This window comes from Scyliorhinus torazame, chromosome 7 (genome assembly GCF_047496885.1).
Source record: "Scyliorhinus torazame isolate Kashiwa2021f chromosome 7, sScyTor2.1, whole genome shotgun sequence".
Lineage (NCBI taxonomy): Eukaryota > Metazoa > Chordata > Chondrichthyes > Carcharhiniformes > Scyliorhinidae > Scyliorhinus > Scyliorhinus torazame.
This window is the reverse complement of record NC_092713.1, coordinates 275,674,311-275,689,243: the sequence shown is the minus strand read 5'-3', so window position 1 is coordinate 275,689,243 and position 14,933 is coordinate 275,674,311. Positions and strand designations below refer to the sequence as shown.

Below are 14,933 nucleotides of genomic sequence, written 5' to 3'. Positions count from 1 at the left end.
GCCATATTGTGAAAATATATTTATTTAACAAACCATAGAGACACAACTAGGACACATGCCTGTCAAAGTGGCTGGAAGTTCCATTAAATGTATGATTAGGGAGAGCAGAGGCCCTGGGTTCCGTACAAGCAAACAGCTTCCGCCTGTGGCTGCGGTCCCTTTGCGGGAAGGCACTGAGCCTTGAAGTAAATTTGGAAATTATTGGGACGGCACGGTAGCACAGTGGTTTGTACTGTTGCTTCACAGCACGAGGGTCCCAGGTTCGATTCCCTCTTGGGTCATTGTCTGTGTGGAGTCTGTATGTTCTCCCTGTGTCTGTTTGGGTTTCCACCGGGTGCTCCAGTTTCCTCCCACAAATCCCGAAAGATGTGCTTGTTAGGTGAATTGGGGACATTCTAAATTCTCCGTCTGTGTACCCGAACAGGCACTGGAGTGGGGTGACTAGGGGATTTTCACAGTAACTTCATTGCAGTGTTGATGTAAGCCTACTTGTGACACTATTAAAGATTATTATTATTCACGCTCCACCAGGCACCTGTCAATTCCACTGATTTACAATTGGTATTGTCACAAAATAAATCAACACCGATTTTACATTGGGTCTTGTTGAGGGTCAGAGACATGAAAACACTTGGCCCCACCCCCAAGCTTTCTCCATCTTATCTGAATAGCACATTGTTTTGGAGTGAGCAGTGGTTACACCCCGAACAAACTATCCCAAAGTCCCTGAGGCAAGATTCCAACTTAATTTCTAATAGTTGTGGCAACTGTGTCTGTATGTTAATCTAAATGTCTGTGGGGAAGTCTGAGTCCATGTGTGTGTAATTGAGAAGATCTAGATATTGCATGCCTCTCAGTTTACCTGACCCTGTATTTAGTTTGTGAAGAACTACTAGGGTAAGGTGTATGTTAGAAAGTATCCAATCATGTATATTTCAGAGAGCCACTTTTCTCAAAGAATCATCCAGACTTGAAGCATTTGCTCCCTTCTCTCTCAATAGAGACTATCAGACCTGCTGAGATTGTCCAGTATTTTCTGTTCTGGTTTCAGATTCCAGCATCCGCAGTAATGTGCTTTTATCAATCTATATTTCAAATTTGTTTTTTTTCTTCTTTGCAGATTTGGGAGGAAGTTAATTATGTTTGCAACTATGGCTGTCCAGACTGTATTCAGCATGCTTCAGGCATTCTCTCCAAACTGGGAGATATTCTGCATTCTCAATTTCCTTGTGGGTCTTGGACAGATTTCAAACTGGGTGGCTGCCTTTGTTCTTGGTAAGTTGCTGCATTATTCACTCATTTTTTAGCCCTTTCCTCGACAGCTGTGATAACTCTGTCATTTGCAATATCACACCAAGTTCTGGCCTTTGCACATTGGCCCAGAAGACTGGTAGAACACCCAGAAAGTTGTGGGGCTGAATTTTATTTCAATTTCTTCCTGTGGGAAAATGGTTGAAAACATTCTGAAACATGACAGGCAAGCAGCAAAAATGTTCCTGCTGTGCATAGAAATGAGAGGATTGACGAATATAAAAAAAAACTATGAACTACAAATCACAAAATTTAGTTTGACAAAATAAAAACTGCAAAAACACCCGACATCTGAAAATCCTCGGCCCTTCTGACATACGTGCTGTATCTCTGGCTCAATGCAGTGAAAGGGTCAACATTAAGTTGGTTATTGGACCAGGTCCTGTCCTAGGACATGAGCTTTTAAGCATTTTGCTCATGTTATTTGAATTGTTGGAGGAAACAGTCATTAAAAATATTTAAAGTTTTGTGCTCATCCTCCATTTCAAGCCCATTTATTTTATTATTTCACCTTTGATGTGTCTGTCCTCTTGGTGTTGTGAAACTGGAATCATGTTTTCTTGGTATCTTTATGCTCAGATGCAAATCTTTGTTCCAGGACTCTCATCTTACTTCTTTGCATATCTTTGCATGTTTGAATATTCATCCCAGTACTTCTCTCTGGCAGGATTTGAACATCGCTTATTGTCATGAGTAGGCTTCAATGAAGTTACTGTGAAAAGCCCCTAGTCGCCACATTCCGGCGCCTGTTCGGGGAAGTTGGTACGGGATTTGTACAAGCCATTTTCCCTCTTTATTTAATGTTAAATTCAACTATTAATCCATATCATGCTGTGTTTACTTAGTCAGAGCTTATTGCCTGTCAGAATTCCTGTAGTGTTCAGGATTACATTTTTAAAGTTCTGCTTGATGTACAATGAGGTGTTGTTGAACTATCTCTTCTAATTTGATTTGCTTTATTTGTTCCGTCATTTTGTGCACTTTTCCTGTTTACAGCTTCTGGACATCAGTATTTACTACTTCAGGATTATGCTAAAGTTTCTCATTCTATGGCAACTGCAACCACATCTTGTACATTTTTTGATCTCCTAATGAATAATAGATTAACATAAACTTTGCTGTTTGTGACGTCACTCATGAACTGGGTCAATAAGCAGTCATTCATTACATTTGCCAACTCTGATTCTAAGCCCCTTGGATTTTCCCAGTTACTATCTTGCTGATTAAAATTTCCATTAAAATTAGTGGTGGAGTCAGATTCTAACTGAATTTTCAAAAAGCAATGGATCTGCATTTGAAGCGAGCTGGGATATGGGTTGAAAGCTACAATGTAGGAACAAATTAGCCAGCTCTTTTAAAGGACCACAACAGGCTAATTGGTCCTATGATGTGCTATAACTATGCTGTTCTTGTGTCTTCATTGAACAACTGTCCTTTTTATTCTGACTAGGTGGTCAATGGTATAATCATTAGAATAAGGATTTTTAGCCCCTCCTGGAGCAGGGAACAATGGGGGCTGGACATGAAAAATAGTGCCACCATCCCATGTACTTGTTCGTTGGCATCACTGACCCCTATGGGCCATTTTTAATTGAACAAATTAAAAACTTGTTGAGGTCTGTGGTCCAAGACTGGTGTGAGTTTTCAAGTCATCTGCCAGGTTCCCACTGGCTGCAAGGGACAATGCAGTTGTCTGGTTGTTACCTCCTATTTCAAAACTGAGGGTCTGTGGTCCAGAGCATGTAGAACAGTGACTCACATTTAACAGTGCTGAGATGGGCTGTGAGGACACTTTAAATGTGGACTTAGCCTATGTAAGGTTCAGTGTTATGAAATATAAAAACCCTTCTCATTATTGTTTAAAAATTTAAGCATCCAAATTCTTAAGGTGCGTGCGATCAAACCAAAAATCAGAGTCTGTTCTGGGCGGTATTAGTGGGGTAGTTCCTGGTGCATGTAGCACCGGTACTCTGTTGCTATTTAAGTCCCCGGCGGGGAACGTACCTCCAAGGCCGCACTTAGTGTCATTTCCTGCACTGAGGAGCTCTGACAAACGGAGGATCTCGGTGCAGGAAGGGATTGGGACGCGCTTTTTAAATGGCACACCGATCACTCAACCCCCCAATGTGACCCCTGGATCCCCCCTGCCCCATCTCACCTGTTGGGAGATCCTCAAGACCTCCGCTCATTACCACATACTGGCAGGGCAACCCTGGGCCAGATATCTGACACGGGCAAAATGCCAGCTTGGCACCTTGACATTGCTAGCCTGGCTTCCTGGCAGTGTCCGTTCCAGCCTGGCAGTGCCACCTGGGCACCCTGGCAGGGTGCCAAGGTTGCCTTCCTGTTCCCCCATTAACTTGATTGTTAATTATTCAACAGAAATTCAAACTGACCCTTTTAGAAGTGGGGAAAGAATAAATTCTAAATATGTCGCCTATTCTAGAAAAGTAGTAGAATAATCAAAATCTTACACCTAATCCAATGAACCCTAAGGCTCAATCACTGACACCAACAGATCCTACAAAACGGTGGGTGTCTTAGTTGCTATTTGTGCCTGTATTCCTGATGATTGCAAAGGAGTAAATTGACCCCTGATGTTGAATCGCCTTGAAGAGTTTGTGAATAACTGGTTGGGGGCATTGAGAGGATGACTCTGCAATGCCAGTCATGGCTGCCTGGGTGGTTTTAGCAGCTTTGGAGACAGCGCAGTTTTTTTCTGACATGTCCCACCTCTTTACAGGCAAGGTATATCACACTGTCCAGAAGATGTGTTAGGCTGCTCCCTTGTGTTCACCATTAAAATATCCCTCAGAGCAATCCTCCCAGGCACTCCTGCGCGGGAGGAAATAATTGAGACAGCTGGAAACTGCAGGTCCCGTGACCTAATCATTGTGCTGATTGTGTCACATGGAGAAGCAGATGGGGAGGGCGACTGGGAAAAGGTCCAACACAAGGGAAAATGTGACAAAAAGGAAATCTCAGGCGAAGGATAATGACGGAATATTTTGGCTTAAATTATAACCAAGGAATAGAAAGATAGGCTCCAAACTAAAGATAGAGCTTCAGGGAGCAGACGTGATGCAAAGTGGGCTCCAGAGGAGCCTGGAAGAAGGTTGGCAACTCCATGCTGGGCACTGTAGGGCCAAAAGTAACCATTTGGGGCACTGGTGTTCTGCTTGGCGTGGCCGAGGATCTGAGATTGTGTTTGGAAGGTGAGGTTTGAGTCCATGCAGTGATCCAGGGGAAGGAAGCTCAGAAGGTGAAATTGATGTGTGAAACCCTGGCTATGGATCCTTGTTGGAGTCTTTCGCGGAAGGTGACATTTGGAGGGAATTCTAAGGAAATCTCGTCAAATGTGGAAATTGAAAACCCGAGTGGGAAAGACAAATTTCAGTGGGACTGGTTGGTTCATAATGTGAAAAATGTCTGTGGTGTGTTGCTGAGAAATCGATGGGGTCTGCTTTTGTTGCATCTGTCATTTGCTTTGTAGTGTGGTATGTCTGACCACAGATCACTTGTTCATTCTCATATACCTCATACTGCCCTGAATATTAGAATATAAAGTAGATATTAAAAATTGTTTTATCTTTCTAATAAAGATGTTGCTGGGGTGAGGGAATAGGGAATGTTTGAAGCATTTTTGGGGGGTTGGATTAAGATGCATCCAAACCCTTGTCTGGTGTAATATAGTTTATTTTTCTTGTTTCAATAAATATTTTTTTCTTTGTGTTATGGGCGAGGTGTTTTCAGAACCCCAAAATGTATCATGGAGTTCAACCAACCTCACCCTTTAATGTATTTGTTGCTTTTCCTAGCACGCGGCTTGTTCCCTAGGTGTGAGATTACAATTAGGGACACGTGGGTTTTTAAACACAAAACAATGTTTATTCCATGAACTCAACTTTACATCTTAAATAAACATTAGATCTCTTAACACCCCTTACTTCAAAGCTAACTCAGAAAATATTGCAACAGTAAATAATTCCTTAAAATGTTCCTTCAAACTTCCAAGAGACTTAACACCTTTAAACAGAATCACATCAGGTTAAAGGCTTTACTATTATGAGTTTAAATCACCCAAATGATCCAGATATAGTCTTACATGGCAGACATCACAGCAAATCCAGCTCACTGCAAAACACAGACACACACCCAACTCTTTTCAAACTGCAAAACTGCAGCTCCGTGGAAACACAAAGACACACACCAACTCTTTTTCAAAACTGAAACTAAAAACTGCCAAAATGGCTGATCTAAAGCCCAGCTCCTCCCACTCTCTGATATCACTGTTTTCTTAAAGGTACATTGTTTAAACACCCATGTCTTAAAGGTACTCTCACATGACATTTGTAATAAATGTTCAGCAGCAGACTCCTGTGAATTTGTTCAGTAACTTACTTTCATAGTTTAAATAAAGTAAGGATCTATCAGGCCAGGTTTTACTCTGGCATCTGACTAGTCCAAGACTAACATCATCTGGGATCATAACAGTTGGAGCACGACCAGAAGCAGCCACTCCAGTGTAGTTTTTGGCAGACCACATCACCAATTAAGATTATGTTGCCATTAAGTTTTATAAGAGACTCAACCACCCTCAAGTGCCCCGTGAAACAACACCTTTGGACAAAATATTAGAGTATTGGAGTGTAAAGAATAAGCACCACTCGTTACAAAGAAAATGGGAGCGGCTTCCCTTTTTTAAAATTCTAATTCTGCTGTGCTGCCTTAAAGGGACAGTGACCAAAAATCACCATTGTTGTTCTGCCATTAATGTTTTGTTTCGTTCTCTTCCCCCTTCCCTCCCACTAACCAAATATCGTTGATTCCTGTGTAGTGATCTGTACATCTGTACTGTTGTTGAAAACTCACCACTATTCTTAAAAGTCCCCCTATACCAAAAAGGGCCGACATTCTAAATGGTGAACAGGGATTCTCACTCCCTGACTCCGATGCAGGCTTTGGTGGGTGCTATTCAGGTCAAACTATATTTTCAAGTTATCCCCCGGTATAACCCATACCTTCACCGAAGATTTCATCTACTTACGACTTAGTAGCATCGATCCTGGGTCCTGCATTGCTAAGTAAGTAAAATAGACTTTGGAATAACCACTGTTTCAGGTTAAATTAAGTTATTTTATTATTATATTTTTTCTTTTAAAAGCTCCAATTACTTTATTTACAGGAAGGTAAAACGATCTTGCTTCTGGATCCTTCTGGTTGGTTGAAGGGACCTTCAGGCCCAACTTGACAATCAATCTTTTTAAAATCTGGTCTTCTTTAAATGTATTCACTGTTCTGCTCGGTTGCTATGTCCTATCTTTCCCATGTACCGAGCTATGAGAGCTGACTCTGCTGGCTGTCTCTGCGCTGACTCTGCCTCCTCTTTAAATTCTAGTCTTCCTTAGATGTATTAGCTGTTTTAGCTCGGCTGCTATGCCCTGTCCCTTTCCCATGGCCGAGCTGACTGTAATCTGACTCTGAGCTGCTTGTTCCTTCTCTGCTTCTCCGCCTCTCTGCTTCTCTCTGAGTTCTGCTAGTTCCTGCTCTGGTCTCTGGGTTTATATTCTCTTTCTAACAGTTATTACGTTTTTATGACTTTATTGTAAAGGAACTGTTTTCACTTTGATTGTAAAAAGTATCTTTGATCTAAACATTCTAATACAACTAAGTATTCATTTTGACATGACCTCACCTCTCAGGTCTTTGATTACATTATTGTTTCCTTTGGGATGATCAAAGTTCCTTTGTGATATTCAAAAATGCTTTGGTTTCAAGAGGTGTGAATTTTGGTTTGGTTCCTGTCATTTCTATAGTTTTATTTTCCAATTGTGTCCCCAGCTCATAATTCTGACTTTGATTTTGGCTTTAAATTATGTTTCTCGTGGACTGATAGTCTCCAATTTTCTTTAATTTACCTGGTGTTAGAACATAAGAACATAAGAACTAGGAACAGGAGTAGGCCATCTGGCCCCTCGGACCTGCTCCGCCTTTCAATGAGATCATGGCTGATCTTTGTGCACTCAGCTCCACTCTCCGGCCCGTACACCATATCCCCGAATCCCTTTATTCTTTAGAAAAGTATCTATCTTTTTCTTAAAAACGTTTAAAGAAGGAGCCTCAACTGCTTCACTGGGCAAGGAATTCCAGAGATTCACAACCCTTTGGGTGAAGAAGTTCCTCCTAAACTCGGTCCTAAATCTACTTCCCCTTATTTTGAGGCTATGCCCCCTAGTTCTGCTTTCCCCGACCAGTGGAAACAACCTGCCCGCATCTATCCTATCTATTCCCTTCATAATTTTAGATGTTTCAATAAGATCCCCCGCATCCTTCTAAACTCCAATGAGTACAGTCCCAGTCTACTCAACCTCTCGTCATAATCTAATCCCCTCAACTCTGGGATCAACCTAGTGAATCTCCTCTGCACTCCCTCCAGTGCCAATATGTCCTTTCTCAGGTAAGGAGACCAAAACTGAACACAATACTCCAGATGTGGCCTCACCAACACCTTATACAATTGCAGCATAACCTCACTAGTCTTGAACTCCATCCCTCTAGCAATGAAAGACAAAACTCGATTAGCCTTCTTAATCACCTGTTGCACCTGCACACCAACTTTTTGTGACTCGTGCACCAGCACACCCAGGTCCCTCTGCACAGCAGCATGTTTTAACATCTTACCGTTTAAATAATAATCCATTCTGCTGAATCTCACACCTAGAATTGTCACCAAATTCAACTGAACCTCATCCTTTCCTTTCCAGCTGCTTACTAAGATAGTTAATTTCAATGAAGGTGTGAACCATTGTTTTTAGCTTCATACAAAAATCCTGTGTTTTGTTTGCTAAGCCTGCTTGACCAAGGATATCTGCATTTTACAATCCTGCTCTTTGCAGCTGCTGTTAACCCTTCATGGGATCTTGCCCTGTATTCTCTCATGTTTCTCTCAGACCAGATATTGCCAGACTTCCATGTTTCAAATGACACATCTTTCCATATTTTCAATTACAGTACATCCGTCTGCACATACACCAGGGACTACAGACAGATGTAACAGCCACAGCATCACTAGCGGGCAGCATCAGAGACGGATATAAAGGGTCCAGCCCAAGGGAGGATCCACCTCTTTCAGAAGCACAAGGCTAGTGAGCAGCAACAGACAGAGACAGCACAGCATAGGCAGTTTACCTTAGCTTCACTGGTCATACTTCTTGACTGTATTATATCCAGTTAAGCTCTGGAAACAGAACAAACCCATTGAATAAAGTATTTGTGTTAACTGGAAGTCTACAATCCTTATTCAGACTTAGAGAATAACATATGATACCAGGAGTGATTTCAGAAAGCTAGCTAGACACCAGCAAGCGAAAAACTTAAACCGGATATTCGACTGTGGAAGACTTCGCAGCAAATGGATCCTCGATGACTAACTGATTCGATGGAACTTGTTGGGACTCCATGGCAGCTGGAAACAACCAGTAATTTAAGTTATAACTGGAAAATGTTTGAACAGCTGTTCCAAATATTTATCACAGCTAATGATTTAAGCACTGCCTCTGATGCAACGAAAATAGCCCTACTATTCTCAACAGGAGGGCATGAAGCTAGAGAAATCTTTAATTGCTTTAATTACTTCGAAGGTGAGGACAACACCAGTGTAGACGTTTTACTCAAAAAATTTGATGAATGCTGTAACAGACAGTCCGGTGAGATGCTGGAAAGATTTAACTCTTGTCAGAGAAACGGAGGGCCCACCTCTGATTTTACTACAAATCTCAAGTTAATACCACAAGGCTGTGATTATGCTGATTTCAGAGACACTTTGATAATGCATCAATTAATTTCTGGACTATCTGATAAAAATTTGAGGGAAGAACTTTCACAAAATAAGTATCTAACTCTAGAAATCGCCATACAAAAATGCCTTGCTTATGAACAAAAACATCCAACCATCAGACTCACCATGGACTACTCTCCAAAATCAGTTGCATTCTTGGACACACTCATCTCCATCAAGGACGGTCACCTCAGCGCTTCGCTTTACTGCAAACCCACAGATAGCCTCACGATGCTCCACTTCTCCAGCTTCCACCCTAAACACATTAAATAAGCCATCCCCTATGGACAAGCTCTCCGTATACACAGGATCTGCTCAGATGAGGAGGAGCGTAACAGACATCTACAGACGTTGAAAGATGCCCTCGTACGAACGGGATATGGCACTCGACTAATCGATCGACAGTTCCAACGCGCCACAGCAAAAAACCGCACCGACCTCCTCAGGAGACAAACATGGGACACAACTGACAGAATACCCTTCGTCGTCCAGTACTTTCCCGGAGCGGAGAAACTACGGCATCTTCTTCACAGCCTTCAACACGTCATCGATGAAGATGAACATCTTGCCAAGGTCATTCCCACACCCCCACTACTTGCCTTCAAACAACCGCGCAACCTCAAACAAACCATTGTTTGCAGCAAACTACCCAGCCTTCAGAACAGTGACCACGACACCACGCAACCCTGCCATGGCAATCTCTGCAAGACGTGCCAGATCATTGACATGGATACCACCATTACACGTGAGAACACCACCCACCAGGTACGCGGTACATACTTGTGCGACTTGGCCAACGTTGTCTACCTCATACGCTGCAGGAAAGGATGTCCCGAAGCGTGGTACATTGGCGCGACCATGCAGACGCTGCGACAACGAATGAACGGACATCGCGCGACAATCACCAGGCAGGAATGTTCCCTTCCAGTCGGGGAACACTTCAGCAGTCAAGGGCCTTCAGCCTCTGATCTACGGGTTAGCGTTCTCCAAGGCGGCCTTCAGGACGCGCAACAACGCAGAATCGCCGAGCAGAAACTTATAGCCAAGTTCCGCACACATGAGTGCGGCCTCAACCGGGACCTGGGATTCATGTCACATTACATTCATCTCCCACCATCTGGCCTGTGAAATCCTACCAACTGTCCTGGCTTGACACAATTCACACTTCTTTAACCTGGGTTTACCCCATCTCTGGATCTGTAAAGATTTAATCACCTGCTAATGCTCGCATTCCAAGCATTGTCTGGCATCTTTGAATCTGTCTATATATATGTTTCTGGAACATACCTCTTCATTCACCTGAGGAAGGAGCAGCACTCCGAAAGCTAGTGACATCGAAACAAACCTGTTGGACTTTAACCTGGTGTTGTAAGACTTCTTACTGCGCTCACCCCAGTGATCACACCCAAAATCAGTACTTTGAGTCTCTACAAACAGAAAATCATCATTTAAAAAACAAAATCGGTAAAAATGGCGCAAACACTCACCACGAGGCAGAGGCAGTGTTGAATCGGAGAAAGACAGAGGTTCTGAGCGGCAGCCATCTTGAGAAAGGAGCCGCACATGCTCAGTTGCGAAAAGAAGGCGCAGTACAGGAAACTCGGTGTGCGCATGGGCAATCGAGTCCTATGCATGACGTCACGAGCGCCATGACGTCAGAGGACCAAGCCCACGCCCACTTAAAAGGGAAATGCACGAAAATTAACAAAAAGAATTTTAAAGCTGCAAAACCCAATTTTCTTGCCTCAAAAGACAGAAGAATGCCCAAACTTACACCAGCAGTTGAAAATAACTTTCACAACACCCTGGAACAAACAGTTAGCACCGCCCTAGAAGATGATATGGTCCTTGTAGACTACGATTCAGACAAAGATTTAATCTTGGGAGATGGCTACCCCAGTACCAAATCCGAACCGCACCTAGAGATGTTGTACCATGAAGACCCCGACGATGAGTTTTTCAGAATGGGGAATCTTCAGCCCAGCATATATGACATCCCGACTCGTGAGTGCAGGATTATGCTGCGGCCTGACGCCAAGAAACAGAGAGTGGTCCACGCACCATGAAGGGTCCCAGCCTCCACACAAGAAGATGATTTGTTCATTGAACATGAAGAGAACGATCACAACTCCGAAACAAAAAGCGATGATTTGTCCAACGAACAATACACACAATACTGCTCAGACATGGCTGAGTTATTCAGAGATCCTGATCACAGCATCAGCAACACGGTTGAAAAGCTCAATACGACTCTTCTCATGGTAGATTAATCCAATACCATGGTGCCATGGCAGATCGTCGATACATTGGATGACAGTAATACCCAAGATGAAGAAGACGCCACACAGAGAGCACAGAACGACTCCGTTGAGAGAGCACAGATCGACTCTACAGCGAGAACACTGCACGACTCCACAAAGAGAGCGATGACAGACTCCACAGAGAGAGCGATGACAGACTCCACAGAGAGAGCGATGACAGACTCCACAGAGAGAGCGATGAAGGACTCCACAGAGAGAGCGATGAAGGACTCCACAAAGAGAGTGACGCAAGCCTCCACAGACAGCTCGGTGACAGACTCAAAAATGGAAGCAAGCAAATACTCCATAGCGAACGCCATGCATGAAGATCTATCAAGCTTATTTGAGCCACCAGAAGAAGACACTGAATGTCTACCCTCTGTATGTGAGACAAGTGACGAAGAAATCACAATTCCCATACAGGATGTGCAGGATCACAGCGAGACTGACATATCTCAGCTCGTCTGCACAGAAACACTCAATAATCAGAGGACAGCCACCCATGAGTCCAGAGAGACCACATCAATAGAAATCTTGAAGATTTTGACTCCAGAAAAGGAGCATTACGACCCACAACAAAATGAAATCGTGAAGATTTTGACTCCAGAAAAGGAGCACCAAGAGATCACAGATGATTCAAATGAACCTGAAATGACTCCAAAAAAGGAGCACCAAGAATTCAATGATGTCTCAAGTGAACCTGAAATGACTCGAGAAGAGGAGTACCAAGTAAGCAAAGAAGAGGAATCGAATCCACCACAAATGACTGATGTCACCAACATAAATGCAACATCAGATCATTCTCACAATTCTCAAGAAGATACGCACAATGTAGCAGATACCACATCGGACACTGACACCAATAACTGTGATAATGACTCAAATCATCCACATGGCACACTCACTGAGCGCAACAAGAACAAAAACTGCAAGAAGCACAGCAGAAGCAAGAGCAACAACAAAAACAACATGCAGCGCAACAAGAACGACAAAAGCAACAAGAAGCATCCCAGAAACAACAAGCACGACAAGAAAAAGAACAAGAATAAAAGCGAAAACAACAAAACAGAATCAACAAGCGTGACAAAAACAACAAGAACAACAACAACAAGAACGACAACGCAAACAACAAAGACAGAAACGACAACAATGAAACAACGACCTGTACAACATGGTACAACTCTGCACGTGGAGGACAATGCCACAGCACACTGCGAAACAATGACAAGACTACAAACATGACATGGCATGATAAAGAATCTCACAAATTCACATCTGCTCCAGAACAAACAAGGAAAACAGCTTTCACAAACGATGACATACAGAATCAATACCACAAACACAGGAAAAAGTCGAGGTCAGACAACGGTGCGACACAGAATCGCTACCCACAATCAAATGGAAAAGGGGAAAAAGGTGTCCACATCATAAAACAGCTCATCAGCAAAGCAACCGAGTCACATTCCGAAAGCAGCACTGGTTCTCGACGACATGCGGGCACTATGCTCCAAACAAAAACTATATTACGATCAACATGCGATCCCACTCAAGCCACTGACAATAGGTGACACCATCAGAATCAGGGACCCAGAAGGCAGATGGTCTGAGTTAGCCATGGTGATCAGGCAGGAGGCACCGCGGTCCTACATTGTCAAATCATTTGCGGGAGTACTTTTTCACCGTAACCAACGGGATCTATTAGAGATTCGACCTACAACGCCAGTATTTTCCACACTGGACTTGACCGAGTCCATTTGTCCACAGGACATTCCTTGCCACACAATGCCAGACAGTACTCTTGATGACATCAAACCATCATCCCTACTACCACCGTTAAGACGCTCCAGCAGCAGCAGTAAGGCACCCGACCGGCTAGATTTGTAACGACACTTCAACACACGCACAAGACGAATATGGACATTTCTCACGATGGACTCACAACACAGTTAATTGTTTCTGTATTACTTTTATCATTTTCACAGTGTGCAGATTTGCATATTCTCACCACTTGTTATGTACAGTTTTCTTGAGGCCAGTCTAGAAAGCATGTCCAATAAAAGGGGGGGGGGTGAATGTAGTGATCTGTACATCTGTACATACACCTGCACATACACCAGGGACTGCAGCACAGATGTAACAGCCACAGCATCACTAGCGGGCAGCATCAGAGACGGATATAAAAGGTCCAGCCCAAGGGAGGATCCGCCTCTTTCAGAAGCACAGGGCTAGGGAGCAGCAGCAGACAGAGACAGCTCAGCATAGGCAGCTTACCTTAGCTTCACTGGTCATACCTCTTGACTGTATTATATCTAGTTAAGCTCTGGAAACAGAACAAACCCATTGAATAAAGTATTTGTGTTAACTGGAAATCTACAATCTTTATTCATACTTAGAGAATAACATATCCTGAATCTGATGTTCCTTCTCCCATCTTCTCCTCCAAATATGGGCAGAGAGTAGCGTAGGATTTCTCACCCTTGTAGGTTTCAGATTCCTAGGCCTCAGGCTCCAGTTTCAGCAGCAACAGCCAAAGGGTGTCCAAAGGGAAGAAAGGTGTTCCTGGAAACTAGAAAGTAGGACTGTAATAAACTGCTCTTCTGAAGTGTGTTCTATTTGAAGTTAGCCCTGCCCAGTTGGCTGAATTTCACAAACCACAAGATAGCGATTGCTGGTCTCTGGCCGTTGCGATTCACTTTTCCCACCGCCAGTGGTTTTCACAGCAGCGTGTGTTGGTTTCAATGGGAAATCGGATTGACAAGCGGCGGGAGGATAGAATCCCGCTGCCAGCGAACGGCACACCGCCGAGAAACACCCGGCTGAGGGATCGGAAAATCCCGCCCCGTAAATATCTCAGAGCCAACATTACAACACCAGCTCACTTTCCAGATTCACACAATGCAGCCTTACAGATCCCTGCCACCTAACAATGCTAACCCAGTTACATCATAGATGATTATCATAGAATTTACAGTGCAGAAGGAGGCCATTCAGCCCATCGTGTCTGCACCGGCTCTTGGAAAGAGCACCCTACCCAAGGTCAACACCTCCACCCTATCCCCATAACCCAGTAACCCCACCCAGCACTAAGGGCAATTTTGGACACTAAGGGCAATTTATCATGGCCAATCCACCTAACCTGCACATCTTTGGACTGTGGGAGGAAACCGGAGCACCCGGAGGAAACCCACGCACACACGGGGAGGATGTGCAGACTCCGCACAGACAGTGACCCAAGCCGGAATCGAACCTGGGACCCTGGAGCTGTGAAGCAATTGTGCTATCCACAATGCTACCGTGCTGCCCCCTCTTAAACTCTGTTGAGTTCCAATAAAAGTAAACGAATTAACTATGGAACAGGTTAACAACCCGTTAAAGGAGCACTGTAACAAAAAGACAAGATTTTCAACGAAACTTTTCACTTAAATTAAAATAATGTTCCCTTTGGTGAATAGTGGCCAAAGGATTCCCAAGCTGTTTGTCAGTCT

At 43.6% G+C, this 14,933-nt stretch overlaps 1 protein-coding gene across 4 annotated transcripts in view; it reads left to right on the top strand.

Annotated features, from left to right (window-relative positions):
* Nucleotides 1-14,933, top strand: part of LOC140427052 (organic cation/carnitine transporter 2-like) — a 214,434-nt gene that overhangs the window by 49,396 nt on the left and 150,105 nt on the right. For all 4 annotated transcript variants that reach the window (XM_072512503.1, XM_072512502.1, XM_072512500.1 and 1 more), the window contains exon 3: nucleotides 1,121-1,275. In XM_072512503.1, coding sequence (XP_072368604.1) covers nucleotides 1,121-1,275 — 155 coding nt within the window. The remainder of the gene's footprint in view (nucleotides 1-1,120; nucleotides 1,276-14,933) is intronic.